The sequence below is a fragment of the Erpetoichthys calabaricus genome, chromosome 13 (genome assembly GCF_900747795.2).
Source record: "Erpetoichthys calabaricus chromosome 13, fErpCal1.3, whole genome shotgun sequence".
Classification (NCBI taxonomy): Eukaryota; Metazoa; Chordata; class Cladistia; order Polypteriformes; family Polypteridae; genus Erpetoichthys; species Erpetoichthys calabaricus.
In genome coordinates this window covers 55,108,904-55,125,421 of record NC_041406.2, presented here as the reverse complement: position 1 = coordinate 55,125,421, position 16,518 = coordinate 55,108,904, and the positions used below count along the sequence as shown (strand labels likewise).

General features: G+C 33.3%; 1 protein-coding gene across 1 annotated transcript in view; it reads left to right on the top strand.

Moving 5' to 3' along the window:
• The window catches only part of LOC114663749 (dynein axonemal heavy chain 11), a 341,140-nt gene that overhangs the window by 125,017 nt on the left and 199,605 nt on the right, over window positions 1-16,518 (top strand). The window contains 7 exon segments of the mRNA XM_051936024.1: window positions 1,086-1,244; window positions 3,105-3,227; window positions 3,744-3,866; window positions 6,763-6,987; window positions 8,966-9,057; window positions 9,194-9,320; window positions 11,147-11,299. Of these exon segments, the coding sequence (XP_051791984.1) occupies window positions 1,086-1,244; window positions 3,105-3,227; window positions 3,744-3,866; window positions 6,763-6,987; window positions 8,966-9,057; window positions 9,194-9,320; window positions 11,147-11,299 (1,002 nt within the window).

Below are 16,518 nucleotides of genomic sequence, written 5' to 3'. Positions count from 1 at the left end.
TTGTCAGGTAATACACATCACGGTCTGTGACGCAATATTTGCTCCATAAGACGCACAGACATTTCCACCCACTTTTGGGGGAAAAAAAGTGTCTTATGGAGTGAAAAATACGGAAATTTAATTGACTTTTTTTACGTTGTCAAAAGTTCTGCATGCAAAAGCTTATTACGACACCACAAAACAAAAATTAATCTGTCAAGAAACCTTAAAAAAGGCTCCGCTTTTCCCATCATTTTTACACTATTTTGAACGTATTCCCCAATTCTATTTTGATTAAAATAGACTATCTATTATATTATATATAAGATAAATAAGCAATTTTATTTTTATCTACCATAAACATCCTATATTATTTTTGTGGATTCAGCAGTTCTTTTTACGATTTTTGTTTATTCATTAATGAACTAAATGTCATTTGTTTCGCAACATTATAGCTAACGTGTTGGTGTTACAATTTTTTCGTAAAAAAAAAAAAAGGAATTTTTTTCATAATCAAAAAACTAATATAACATCAAAATCGAAGGTAAAGTATAAAACAAGTATAGCTATGATATTTAACTTATGATATTTATTTATATAGGTAAAATATTTAACGTTTTATTGATTTGTAAAAGAATTTCAATTGGAAGAGACTAATTGGAGATTCAGTCTTGTATGTCTGTTATCATCCACTTGATGATTGGAACGTTTGCACAATCATTGAAAATTGATGGAATCAATTTGGACACAGCCTGTTTTTCACATGGGCAACTTTATGTGGCATGTTCAAGGGTACAAAGTCCTATGAACCTTTATATATTGGCTAAAGATGGAAAACTAAAAACATTGTATATAACAACGCAATTCAGTAAACAACAGAAGCACATTAGTGAGTCTTCACTGTTTGTTAATTTATTTTTATTTTTAAAGTTGTGTTTTGTTTTATTATTTTTTTCAAACAATTAAAAAAAACAAAAACAAAATAGGAGCATATCAAGACTTTTGTCACATACTTGTGTTATTGCCTCACCATAAACTTCTAGAATATTTTTATATTTACAGGTATTATGAAATTCCTGTTTCTGTAATTATTTTTTTTACTGTAGGAAATCAGAACATTAGATAAAGAGGTTCGAAGCTGGGATGCATATACAGGACTGGATTCCACTGTAAAGAATATGTTGACCTCTCTGAGAGCAGTGACTGAGTTGCAAAACCCTGCTATCCGAGAAAGACACTGGCAACAACTCATGATTGCCACTAATGTAAGTGAATAAGAACATTATCAGTGTTGCATTCAAGGATATGAACATTTTTTGGAACCCTTTGTCTGAAGTTTTCTTTTTATGTTTTTGTCAATTACAAAAACAACCACCAGGTAAAGAATTACTTTCTGTGAAAGCCTACTGTCATAGATGCACAAGCTTATTGTAAAGCCTCTTGTATGTTGACCTTGTTAAGAAGTTGATTTTTTTAACTATACTCTGAAACTTATTCCCACCACTGTTATTTTTTTATTTAATTGTTTCATTTTACAATTCTATTTTTTTCATGAATGTATTACTCTGTCTAGAGATATTACTGCAGCCTATCCAGGCTTAATTCTTGCTATGGAACCCATTGTGTAAATGTGCATTCTTGTTATTTCCTTGGGATTTTGTGCACATGTACTTAAAGGAAATGTGTAGAGAGCAAGGTTTCAGTATGTGTTTTAACAGTAAGATGCACATTATCCACATGCAGAAAAGTAACGTTTAACATTAGATAGATTACATTAAATAAAATCCCATGGGGAAATTTAAGATGCATACTGCAGCAGAAACATACAAAAGAAGGATACAGGGGACAAATATTACAGTTAATCAATAAATACATAAGTAAATAAAAATAAACTTAAGGAGTACATCAGGTGGAATTATTACATTTCCTGATAGCAGTGGGCAGAAAAGACCCCCAGAGGCGCTTCTTAGCACACCAGGGTGGAATTAGACTGTAGCTAAAAGTGCTCCAAGGGAGCTTCTCTTGGAGGGGATAGAGGGGATTTTTCATGATGGCATCCAATTTTGCCGCCATCCTCTTTTTCAAAACATCTTCTAGTGTGTCCAGGTTTCTCCCTGTGATGGAAAAGACTTTCCTGATAAGTTTGTTCAGGCATTGTACTCCTTTTCAGCTCAGGTTGCTTTCCCAGGAGACCACAGCGTAGAGTACCACTGACTACTATGGGCTGGCAGAACATTTCCAGCAGCTTGCTGCACACAACAGTTAAATAGCAGTTATTTTTTTGGTATCTCTTTTAACCTTTCAAATGCTTTTTTTCAATTCCTTGATGTAGTTTACTGTATTTCTTTGTGGCTTGAGATTTTGGATTTTTTTTTTTTGCATAAATGTCTTTATAGTCTTAATTTTTTTTTTGTTTATCAATTTAGTGCATTTCTTTGGTTTTCTTTGTTTGTTTTTGGAATATATTTATGGTATTTTGGTACCAGATCTGAAAAAATTATTGCCTCTATTATATAAATGTTCAATGCGTTTTGCCTGTTTTGCATTTTGTAGTTGTTTCCTATCAGATCCTTTGAATATTTTTCTACTTTTCAAATGCAAACTAGCCTATTTAGTAAACAATTACCTAACTCTACATGGCTGCAACCATGGAACAAAGGAAATGTTTAATATGCTCCTAGATTGAACTGAGACTGACCTTACTTTGACACTTAAACAATTACCAACTAGAACAATATTACTGAAAACTCAAAACAAAAATAAAAAAAACAAACCTATTCATAGTATATTGCTACATGCAAGTGTATCTTCTTTCAAATGGTTATTGAACATTCACATTTCACATAATGAAGTAAATATTAAATAACCTGTTTACCAATTTTATATGAATGTATTTACTGTAGTTTACTGTTATTTTAAATGGATGCATGTTTGTTAATGTAATAATTAATGTAAAATATTGAACATGCAATTGCTTAATTTTTGGTACTCAATTAAAATGCATACAGTTCCTACTAGATTTGCCATTAAAGCTATATAAATGGGCTTTTTCTGTTTTCATTGGAATGGTTTGCATTTTTTTTTTTACTTTTCATTTTTTTATGTTTTTACTTTCATTTGTAAAGGTGAGGTTTTCCATGAGTGAAGATGCAACTTTAGAGGATTTGTTGGCTTTGCAGCTGCACAAAGTAGAAGACGAAGTTAGAAACATTGTGGAAAAGGCTGTGAAGGAGATGGGGATTGAAAAGGTTTATACTATATAATGTTAAAATGAGAAGTAAACTGAAATTGTGAAACTCACCCATGTTTAGTATGTCAGTAGACAACAGATGTTCTTGTCTAAAAATTAGTATTTTTTTTTAAACTCTGTTGATCAAGTTTAAAATTTTACTCTAAAGTAAATAATTGGTAACATTTTAGTTTAGGTACTACAGAAATGCATCGATTACTAAATCTATAAAAATCTAGAGCTCAGAAGCGTTTGGTATAGCATAGTTCACCAGTTGCAAATAATTTTATTTATTTACTGTTTTTTTAGGAGTTGTTTCATATTGTGGCCCATAATGTGTTTTTCAATTGCAAATGTAAATATAAAATTCAGTTGAATTTTTGTTTTGTTTAATACCCTTGTCAATTAGTTATCTTAAAAAGTAAGATAAGTGTAAAATGTATTCAAATCAAGTAAGACTGAATATATTGTTTTTATACTTTTTTTACATTATTTAAGAACCCGTTATTTTAATACGTTATCATTTGTTGACCAGGTTCTTAAAGAAATCAGTCAGACATGGACCACTATGGAATTTTCTTATGAAGAACATTATCGGACAAGAATTTTACTTTTAAAACCAGATGAAGAACTAGTAGAAATCTTAGAAGATAATCAGGTAAATATAGTCTTAGAAACATTCTAGGTTCTAAAATATTTCATTACAATTCAAGAAGTGAAAAAAAACAAACTTTGTGCAGTTTTTGGTTCAGAACATAACTTGAAGCTCAAGCATTCCAATTAACACATATCACAACTCAATATATTGCAATAGTGTGATCCAGCCATCTGCAGTAAACTACGTACTGGCATAGTGGACACCTATCAGACCCCACAAGGCAGGGTGGCCACCAGAGCCAAAGATCTCCTTCATCTGACCTCAACAAAGCCAGACAACAAGATATGTATTTAATGTCTGAAAACGGGAAAACAATATTTTGTGCATTTTTAGGCTAAACAAAACAGTGAGAAACTTGTGTGTTGTGCCACATTGCATCACCTTGCAGGCAACAGACAGATGTGTGCAGTAATACTTGAAATCTACATACATTATCTATTAGACAATGATCAGTGACGTCATGATAAGGAAAAGGAAATATCTAAGTGCTGCTTAAAAAAAACAATTGGCACACAAAGTCATTGAAAAAACTACACCAAGGATGACATCTATGATTAAATCAGCAGTGGAAGAGGGGAGTAAATAAATGCTACCAGTGTAATCAATGAAGGAGATTACTGTACATCAGTTGACTCAAGTACTACAGACAGACAGAAGAGAATTCTTCTCATTGTCCTCCTTTACCACCTCTTCCCATTGAAGATGACCACAACCATAACAATAGACATGTGACAAACAAACTGAAAATCTCTGACCCATGTAGAAATAACAATATGCAATATCTGAAAATAAATAAATAAATAAATAACATTGGGGTTTCAAAATGTTTCATTGTTGTTATGTTAGCAACACAACAGTTTTCCCTTAAACTGCTAGAAATTGACTATACACAGCACAAGTTTAATTTAATTTGGTCTCCAAAAATGTGTTTGAATAGTGTCATATGTAAGTTGAACACCCATGTATTGTTTTCCTAGGGACAAACCAAAAAAAGTGTTTAATGCAGGAAATTGTCAGTGATTTCTCAGGAAATCATCTCGGGCGACCTTCATGCAAAACCCTTGCACTGTGAGGCAGGAGTGACAACTCTGTGCTACTACTCTGCCTGAGCAATTGTACTCCACTTAGTAAAGTTCAACCTTAATCAATTTAAATGTATGCCTTTAATGTCTTTTCAGTTCTTGTTACTTGATTGCAATGTTTCTCTCGCTAGACCATTGAAGCACAAACAGCATTATCATTTCAACAGTCAATATCATTGCAAAGTAACGGAATAAGCTTCCATATAATGAAAGAATTTAAGCAATTCTAATATTTTTATTTAGTGATTATTATCTAATTGTCTACAGAACAGAGACAGCAATTCACATCCGGGCATCAACATTCAGTGTCAATATTGTGGCCTGGCGATATCTTTCTGAGGTGAATCCATGCCCCTGACCCAGAAAGGTTGCTGCAGAGAAAGACAGAGAAGAAATGATTTTTACTTGAGAAATACAAATCTTGTCCTTTAGCCTCTGTGACGTTAACCTCGAGTGTCTCTCAGGTTAAGCTGTAATGATTCTGATTTATAGTGTTAAGCTTGACTAACTCTTGAGACAGTATTGTGCTGACTCTAGTGGATAAAATTACATCATGATGAAAAAAAATCATGAATATTTTTATGCGTTTATCAACTCTATGGTAACTCATCAATATTTATGAGTGGAGCAGATCTTTCAACTAAAACACACAATGGCGTGGAAACAAGAAGTTGTAAAGACTGTTTACGAAGAAACTGAAACAGAACCTTAGTTGAATCAAATGATGGTGATGACAGGGTAAATTGGTTATCAGATCTTCACATGGATATTGAAGCTGATTGATTTGGCACTGTACAACCAAATTGCCATGATATGCCCGGTGAATTCAACTATGTGAAGCTTCACAGTGAAAAATGAGCAAATGATTGACCTTGGCTTCCTATGAACTGCACACAATGCACAGCTGTCCATGTTCATGTTAGGTTAATGTGGAAGTCACTAAGCCTTGTGCTGTGGTAGCCTACAATAACACAAAGAGCATGTTGATCATGTGGATCTGGAACTGACATCCAGGCAACAGAAAAAAATATATTAAGAAGTGTTCAAAGAAACAAGCTTGTACTGTCTTGATTGCAGCATTTGGGTGTGCGCTTATGACTGGCTCAAAAAAGAATGTGTACTAAATCTGCATCAGTATAGCAGAGGACACTTGGCATACCTTTCCTATTGTATTTATGTTAACATTTTGGTATTTACATGTTTCTGTTACATGTAATAACATTTTTTCTTATTGAAAAGAATTAAACATTTTTGGCTCATTTTTCTGGGGGGTAAGCATAACGCTAAAGAGGTTAACTTGACACTTTCCTTGATTGATCTAGTTTACACCACAAAAGATGTTGCAGGAGAAGCGACTCAGAAAAGAGATGTAACTGATGACCGTAAAGCTACTGGAAGCAAATAGTATAATGATGGTCAGATGAGAGCTCAAATAACAATGTAGTTCACACACGTTTTCAAGCTGGCAGAAGCTGTGCTGAACAAAGATGTTAAACAAACGTACTGTGTTGAAACACCATATTTAATCAAATGATAAATAATGTTGAACATATGCATAATATTACCTAGTTTTTTTCTGAACAGTACAGTAACATAAATCTATCCATGTCAAATTAACAAGTTTTGCTTATCGTTACTCTGACATACATGTAGTATTCTACATTCTGGAGCAGAGTTACTTTTAAAATATTTAAAGTTATTTAGTAATTAAATGGAACAACATAATTAAACTGACAAACCACAGGTTCCAAATATTTTCCTTAAATTATTAAACTAGAACTAGTCACATTTGTAATGTTATTCTCCTTTTACAGGTGCAGTTACAGTCTATACTACAGAGCAAGTATGTTGAGTACTTTATAGAACAGGTTTCTAGCTGGCAAAAAAAACTCACAGTAGCTGATGCTGTCATATTTATTTGGGTGGAAGTCCAGCGTACATGGTCACATTTGGAAAGCATCTTCATTGGCTCTGATGACATTAGAAAACAGCTTCCAGAAGATGCAAATAGGTTTGATGGAATAGATGTGGATTTTAAGGTGAGTTTTTTTTATCATTTTTGAATTATTACTATCTACTAGGCAACTGAAGTATACCCTTAAACAAAAAATAATTATGTTCAAAATAGATATGAAAGTAAAATCCTAATGTTATGTTTCATTCAACTTGAAAGAATGTTAATGTAAATATTGATATAACAGCATACTTATTTGAAGTAAAAGTCAAGTTCTTGTTGATTATAAAGGATTATCTTTGATGTTTCAATGTAAGAGTGTCATATCAATATGTAGTTTACATTTCTGAGAAAATTAATCAAATATTTAATGAGAAAAAGTGGATTGGAGATCCTTAATCCCAGATGACTGTTCATATATGCTGAAAATATTGTGGTCATTGGAAGTGGGGTTAACTTAACAAGGTATTTGTATTTGGGATAATAACATATTAATGCTGTTAGTCCAGAAAATGTCAACGAGCCATTGAAGTAGGCTCAAGTGCAATAAGTTTCGTTTCCTGTTTGATTTGGGTAGTTCAAAATAAACTGCCATAAAGGAGATTGTTGATAAGAGTTATGTTGTAAACTGCCATCTTGGCCTGGGTATGAAAGCCTGATACTTTCCTACATGAACTTGGAATTGTTGGGACTGAGGTGTTAACCTACTGTATGTAACAAGAGGTGTTCAGTGTTGTAATTAGGTTAATTACAATTAATTGGAATAATGATTGTAGGAGCAAATCAAAACATAATGAGGAGGCATGTGAGAGCCAGAATCATCAAAAATAACTGTCTTAGTTGTGTACCAAAACCCAAAGGGCAAAACAGGAGATTGTCACAGGCAAGATACAAACAAAAAGGTAAATGTAAACAAAAATGAAACAGCCAATTGAAAATGAAAACATAAACAATAAGTTAAAGGGCAAACAAAAAAAAAAAACAAGGTAAAAAGAAAAGGCTGGAGTCAATTTTACTGTTTTTCCATTCCCAGTTTTGCTCAAGGGAAATGGAAGAGACAAACAGGGAAATAGTGGTGTCACATAAATATTCCTCTTTCTCACACTTATAAATTTGGTTGTGCTATTTTCACACATTTAATGGAAGGTAGGTGTAGGAATTACAGCTACAAAGCCACAATATTATTCATGGTAAACTTGTTTAACATCTTTCTGCAGTCACAGTCTTACTAGTATGACAAATCAAAAGCTTTTGTATTTTACTAAGCAGAAAGAGGCTAAGCTAGAGCATCAGGCTACAAGCCTAGGCTAAAGATATTATACAGATATGAAGATTGTATATTGTCCATACAGCAGATCTGTCCTTTTCACATTGCAAATGAGAGAAGAAATTACCAAATTCAATATCTTTTAGCAACACTAACTTTGTGGGAGTTACCGGAAGTGATGAAAGCTGACTTTAGAATTTCCTATCAGTTTACTCGTTTTGCTGTTGTCCATCAACATACTTACAGTATAAGGTTGTGACACAATTGTAGGAGCAAAACTTTCTAAAGCCTGTGCAAATCTATTGACCATCCGTACTGACCTTTGAACCTGTTCGTTGCTGTTGTAAATAAAGGGTACCAACATCCCTGCAATCCATAACTTCCAAATGGAGTGCTAGCTACACAAAAATTAGCCTGTCGTTCATCTGTGGTACCAAGCTGCAGGATACCTAAAACCACAAACATGTGACAGAGCTCCTTCAGTTAGGATGTTCGTTATCTATTAACATTGTACTTGTGCCTCATTTACCATTTTTTCATTGGAAACCCACTCTTTGGCTTCTGATCATGTTTCTTTAGCAATATGTAATTTAATTTGAAATTAAAATTGCTGGAAGTTTGGTGGCCAGAAGATTGTGGAAAATCTTGACTCAAAAATATAAATGAAGCTGATTTCAGAGTACCTACATAAAATATATATAAAAGGCCAAAGCAATCAGTGAGTACGATCATTTAAAAATACAAGTTTAATTTTTCAAATGTATTTTGCTATAAAATTATTTTCTTATTTTTAAAGGAACTAATGTTTGAAAGTGCTAAAACCAAAAATGTAATTGAAGCTACAAACAAACCTTATTTACATGAAAGGCTAGAAGATATTCAAAGCAGGTTAGTAAATTATGATTTCATGTTAGTTGTACAAGCAGTGAGATTAATACAGTTGTTTGTTATAATTTGAAAATCGACATACTTTACATAGAAAATATTCTTAAATTACACTAGAACTTAATTTCTGTTCCATTAGGCTATCCATTTGCGAGAAAGCTTTAGCTGAATACTTGGAAACAAAGCGTCTTGCCTTTCCACGATTTTACTTTGTGTCCTCGGCAGATTTGTTGGACATCCTTTCCAAAGGAGCACAACCTCAAGAGGTAAAGCATACTAGGTTGTAATAAATGAAAGGCATTTACATTAATTTGTGAAAAAATGTTTTAATCATTAGTAAAAAAAAAAAAAAAAATTCTTCTGTGTGTATATGTTTATGAAGGTTTTTAAATATTAAATGCAACTTTTTAAAACTGTTTATACAGTATTAAGGTGAATTTATATTGAAATATAGAATAAACAGGCTTTGCTTATTTTTTTAAATATATTTTTGAGTTCTAATTTAAGCATTATTTTGATTCTAAAATAGTAATCTTTATATATGCAGTGTGCATACTGTACAAATTTTATTAAAACTTCTTGTAAAGAAAAAGTCTTTAATTGCTTTAAATATTAAGCTAATACTTACTGATCAATCATTAAATTGTCCTGTTTTTGTTCATGTGAGCGTGAAAATTTTTTAAAAATGAAGTGAATGAGAAGACATTTTTACAGTCTCATTTTTTGATGTTTTTCTTGCACCAAGCATTTTAAATATAGTATCTCATTACTATTCCAATAAAATCTTGCAGGAATCCATGTAATGTGCATGTGTTTATAAAATGTGAATTGGTGTCATGCTTATGAACTGGTGTCAGTTAGTGATGAATACTTTAAGCAAATTCCACAATTTCCAATTGCAAAACAAAAAGTATCCTCATTCCAAAGTGATTTAAAATTGTTATTAATAAGAAAGGTGATGTAACACAATGGTAAACATGCCTCTGTCCCAACTTTTGTTGAGTGTGCTGCAGCTATCAAATTCTGAATTTCTGTATATTTACAAAATACAACTATTTTGATCAGTAAAACTATTGAAAGTCTTTTCTTTATACTTTTGTCAGTTACATAAAGGTTCACGTGAATTAACTTGGTTTTATTTAATTTTGAAAAAATTAATTTTTCTGGAAATGGGGTTTGTACAAAAAATGCCATTATTTGGTATTACTTCAGAACCAGGGTAGATGTGTAGGTGTATCACAGATGTTAGGAAAATCATTGGTTTTATTATCACATACAAAGAAAGTAAAGTGAGAAATACATGTAATTATAAGTGACTTCTTGTACAGGTACGTATGTTTATAATATAAATTGCTTGCCTTTTTCCATATGCCTGCTTTTCACCTCTACCTTGTACCACTCAGTTTGTCTAGCCCTCTTTCTACCTTCAGTGATTTTATGTCTTCTGTAGAATGTTAGACCGTTAAGTATGGAGTCAAAGATTACCTCAAATTAACTGTAGGTGCCTTGTATTCATTTTTCTTTTCTGTCACCTTCAGTCACCATGAAGCAGGTACCAAAATCCTTTTCTGCCTTTTCATTTCTTCAGTTAGAGTAAATTTAACTGATTTGTGTTTTGTTTTTGGAAATAAAATAATAAAGGTAATAATTTTAAATCAGTAGGCTGCTTAATAAAGCCACATTAAATAACATTAAATACACCTGTATTTTAAAGTTACATAAAGTAATAAAGTGTGCTTTAATTACTAATGATCATTCATAGATCATTTTCTTTTTACAGTATTGATTAATTTAACTATTCATAAATTTTTTTTCTAATTTTCCATTTACAAGCTTTTTTATTTTATATCTTTTATTGTTCTTAAATGTTCTAATATTTGACCACTTACAACAATTAACTGTTTGGCAAAAAACATAGCAATTACTTGTTTTAGATGGTGAATTGCAGTTTGTTATTATAATGCTTGTAGCTCTTTAATTTATGCATATTGTTCTCAGCATAAATAATGGCATATAATTAAGATAAAGTTACTTTATATCAGAGGTGAAGTGAAGATGTGACTGTAACCGTCTTTACTTATTCATCCAATAGGTCGCTCGTCATCTGGCTAAGCTGTTTGACAACATGGCTGATCTACAGTTTAAGGAAAATGAAAAAAAGGAGATGATGACAACTGCATTCGGAATGTACAGTAAAGAAAAAGAGTTTGTTTCATTTCATTTGGACTGTAGATGTATTGGACAGGTAGGTAAAAGTGAACACTTTCATCTAGTGACTGCAAGTACCACATTGTGGAGAAAATGTAAAATTTACTTAAGTTAAAGAAGTTCAAAAACAGCAATTTAATATAATGGAACCATTTAATTTTAATACTTTTATGAACATTTGTAACATATACTGTATGTGATTAGAGGTTGCATGCACTGATTACAATGCTTTGCCACACCCACCACACAATGAGCCACCCAGATTGGGACCTGAGTGCAGCCATTCAACAGGTGACACCTCAGCACCACACTGGAACAGTATGAGTTTTTTTTTTACAATGGCTGGAGTGCAAATCCTGCCACCAACACCCAAATGTTTCATGCAAGTTGAATAATAGTGTAAAAATAAGGCTGTATAATTTATCCTTTTCAGTGTACACATGGTATTTCACTGTTCGGCCTAATTTGGAAGTATTTACTTGAAAATGGTTTTGCAAGCTTGAAGTGGCTACAACTCCTAGAGTACTTTGAGTAGTGAGAAAAGCGCTATATAAATATAAAGAATTATTATTATTATAAATGATTCATCTGCATTTTGGTGCAGAATTAGATTACAGAGATAGGATGGCAGATAGATAAATTAATGTAAAAATAGACACTGTATTATTTTTTCTGCTTGTTAGCTAAACATATAAAATGTATTAATTGTAAAAGAAACAAAAACAGAGAAAAAGGTTTGGGGTTCCGTGCCGTATATTAACAATGTGTTCTCAAAGATACTTTGAAAGAAATATAGAGTAGTATCAAAGGACTGAGTCCAGAAAGGGACTGACTGAGGAGAGGGAATGAGCTGACTTTATAGCTGGAGGGGAGCAAGAGGAGTGTCCAGACAGCTGCTGGCAGAAATGAGGTCAGAAGCAGGGCGGGAACTGGAATCGCAAGTAGAATCTGTTTTAGTGATTAGTTTAAGTAGGCTTTCCTTCTGATGATCTTCAGAGAAGGGAGAAAAGATGTTAGTGCACTTTGTGAACCCTGACCTGGCATTTTACATTTAGTTAAGCCCATTGACTGGATCCCATGCATGTGTGTGTGAGTTAATATGTCCTTGTATTTTTGCATATGCAAATCTTTATTAAAGTATATTTACTAGTTTTGTTTTTTTTCTGCATTATCAAAATTCAGAAGTTTGAATAACTTTTTTTTTTTTTATTAGTTATTCTTATTGCATGATATACTTTTGATTGCTAGACTTTTCTTTTTCACTTGAGTTTTCTGAAGAGAATACAGTAATCCCTCCTCCATCGTGGGGGTTGCGTTCCAGAGCCACCCGCGAAATAAGAAAATCCGCGAAGTAGAAACCATATGTTTATATGGTTATTTTATATTGTCATGCTTGGGTCACAGATTTGCGCAGAAACACAGGAGGTTGTAGAGAGACAGGAACGTTATTCAAACACTGCAAACAAACATTTGTCTCTTTTTCAAAAGTTTAAACTGTGCTCCATGACAAGACAGAGATGACAGTTCCGTCTCACAATTAAAAGAATGCAAACATATCTTCCTCTTCAAAGGAGTGCGCATCAGGAGCAGATCATGTCAGAGAGATAGAGAAAAGCAAACAAATCAATAGGGCTGTTTGGCTTTTAAGTATGCGAAGCACCGCGGCACAAAGCTGTTGAAGGCGGCAGCTCACACCCCCTCCGTCAAGAGCACAGAAAGAGAGAGACAGAGTTTGTTTTTCAGTCAAAAATCAATACGTGCCCTTCGAGCTTTTAAGTATGCGAAGCACTGTGCAGTATGTCGTTTCAGGAAGCAGCTGCACAAAAGATAGCAACGTGAAGATAATCTTTCAGCATTTTTAGACTAGTGTCCGTATCGTCTAGGTGTGGGAACAGCCCCCCTGCTCAATCCCCCTACGTCAGGATCAGAGAAAGTCGGCGCAAGAGAAAGAGAAAAGTAAGTTGGGTAGCTTCTCAGCCATCTGCCAATAGCGTCCCTTGTATGAAATCAACTGGGCAAACCAACTGAGGAAGCATGTACCAGAAATTAAAAGACCCATTGTCCGCAGAAACCCGCGAAGCAGCGAAAAATCCACGATATATATTTAAATATGCTTACATATAAAATCCGCGATGGAGTGAAGCCGCGAAAGGCGAAGCGCGATATAGCGAGGGATTACTGTATGCAGTTAGGTTGATTGGCAAAAAGGGGTAAATTGTTGAAGTGTAAGCGAGTGTGTACGATGCCTGTGTCCTGAGCACCAAGATTTTCCATAAATAGAATAGATTACTCATACTTTAATCAGTGTGACAGAGATTAAATTGGGGCAAGATAGAGAGTGAAGTGCAAGAAATGCAGGAAACAATGAAACCAAACCAGAGATCTTGACAAATTCACTTTTAAAAGGAAAATAAAAGCCAGAAAATTGGGGAAGACAGCCTTAGAAACTAATATTCACAGGCTAATATCTTAATTTTCCAAAAAAGAGGCGACAGTGTGAATACAGAGTGATCTTCTATAAGAGGCTGCCCTGAGACACAAATATTTCCCAATGTGTGTCCATATTCCCTTGTGACATAAGATGTCAAACTATTTCCAAAATAAATGAGAAACTCTACAAAGCAGACAGGTCATTACAGAATGATTTACCTAGGATATGAGCTTCGAATGCATCTATCTGGTTTACAAGAATGTTTACCATAAAACTAGAATATTTATTGTAAACACTAATGTCTTTCGCAGACATGCAGGATTAGTTCTGTAGCTCATACCCTATGTAATGAACTAAATGCTGTATTTAAGACCCTGCTTTGCAGAAATCCATAATTTTTTAAATTTTATATTTTTACCATTTCCTCTGTTTTGGCAGAGAAGAATGCTGCTAGATAATGTAGTTTATAATACTGAATATTGAAATAACTGATGTTTTTGATAGCTGTCTGGCAATTCCAGTTTATTGACAGGTGGTTCTTTTGTGATTATAAAAGGGTCAATGAATCTTGGGGCTAACTTTGCGATGGATCCATCAATAATGCAACTTTTGTACAGAACCATACCTTCAGTTCAAACGTTAAAGTAGCATGCTTCTTACCATGTTTGTCCACATATTTTTTGACAGAGGCACTTGTTTTCTTCAGGTTTTCATGTGTTTAGCCCATTCAAATTTAAACGAAACTGGTGGGCAATAAATGTTCATACTTTTGAAAGGAGACAATTTGATTGCATTTGATGTATCAATATTTGTTAAACATTCTTGGGGAGAGGGAAATTAGTGGATTAAATGAAGTATAATGTGTCTTACCAGTTTGATTAGAATTCATCCACAAAGGCTTGCAAATATTTCTCTAGATCCTAATTAGCTTTTTCAGTCTCATTATTAGACTTAGGTTAAATACCTGGTGATCCACAGAGTATATGACAAAAACAAGATATAAATTGTAGACTGCAATCAGAAACAATGGAGCTGGGGAGTCCATGCAAACAGAGAACTTGTGACTTGGATTTTTAACCAGTTTATTCTCTTAAGTAGATTGAATGTTCATTCCTTCTAAAATATCCACAATAGTTTGAAGAAAACCTGGGAGGGAGGTAAATTTATAACTAAGTCCATAATTTTATGTTTCCATGACCTTATTGGAAGTGGTAGTGACAGAAGGAATCCTAGTGATTAACAGGATTCTACTTTGTTTAATTACAAGCCTTCACATAATTTGTAACATCTTGATTTAAGGTGGAACATCAAATATGACTAGAATTAAAATACTTTGTCTTGGCATTACCTGGGTCACCTGCAAGTAAGGAGGCAAAGCAGGATTTTGCCGGACACCAAAGAGAGACTTATTTTTATACACAAAATATGCTTTCAGGGACTAGTTCAGTGGCAAAAACATTTCTATGTACATGAACAACTAAATCCTAAGATTTTTACTCTTCATAAATGATAAAAAATATGTGGTAAGAATTATTCCTTTTGGTTCCTCTTCTAGTGTGGTACTGTCAAACCGATGAAACAGTTCTCTTGTTATTATGATTAAATCAACTAAAACATACTGTCAATTGAGCTTGTGTAGTATTCAGGTGTTTGGCAATCTTTACATTGTAAGAAAAATACAATTATTTGCACAAAGGGCTGAGGTACCAGGTTGTAAACCCAATTTAATTGTAGTCACAAAAAGGAGAAAATACATGGCACACAAGGATGAATAAAGATTTTGGCTCTTCGCCAAGAAAAGAAACTAGGGCAAGGTATTGATCCTTCCAGTTCTAATGCAGTTTTTCATCTGAACGCTTACTTCTGTGGGCTGCAGGTTTTTAAATGGTTGTCTTGTAAGGGGTGGGGCTTCATTGAGGCAACAGAAGCTGGGATTATATGTCTGCTGACTGGAGACCATCTGAACTGTGGACGAAAATGAAGAAGTGGTTAGTGACAGCACCCTATCTCTATTCTGGGTTGTACTACATATAGTATCAGTCCTAAAGATCCTACCTACATAAAATATCAGTTGAGATTCATTAAGTCAATACCAACATTCCTAAGTGCAAATTTTATGGCTAAAAGTTCCAGGTTCCATGGCATAGTTTTATATTGCTGGACTGTCTCAAGGACAATTTCCTTAATTAAAAGGCACAGTGATGCTTTTTTTTTCCTGAATCTGGTAACCATTATCACAACACAGGAGGAAATACTGAAATGTTATACAACACTCAATAATCAATGAACAGATTTAGAGATTGGTCATTTCTCTTAATTAAAAAAAAACAAACTTAGAACTGACTGTTAGATGGTCCTATAAAAATCATTGGTGAGTTATCTGTAATACATTGCTTAATTGCTTTATTTTATCTGGGCAAGACAAATTGTATAAACTTCATTTAGGAAAAGGAGCATTAGGCACTTATTTGATAGCACTATCATAATGGGAATATGGAAATAATTGTATAGACTAAAAATGACTATGTAATTCAAATGCAGAAAAGGAAGATTAGTAAGAAAGCAACTTAAACATGATATTGACTTTTAATTTTCATGATGCGCTACTTAAAACAAGAAACTGATAGTTCAGTCATCCAGTAAAAGTAAGGGTTGTGTTTTCTATACCCAGAATTAAAAAAAATATTTTTTCTTTCTTCATTCGTGATATCTTCAACAATTTTAAGAGGCAATTTTAAAAAGCTGAATATTCTAGAATCAATGGTTACCCTGTCAGTGGCTCAGATTTTCATTTTATGATGAGAGTTTGTAACTAAAGATTTACG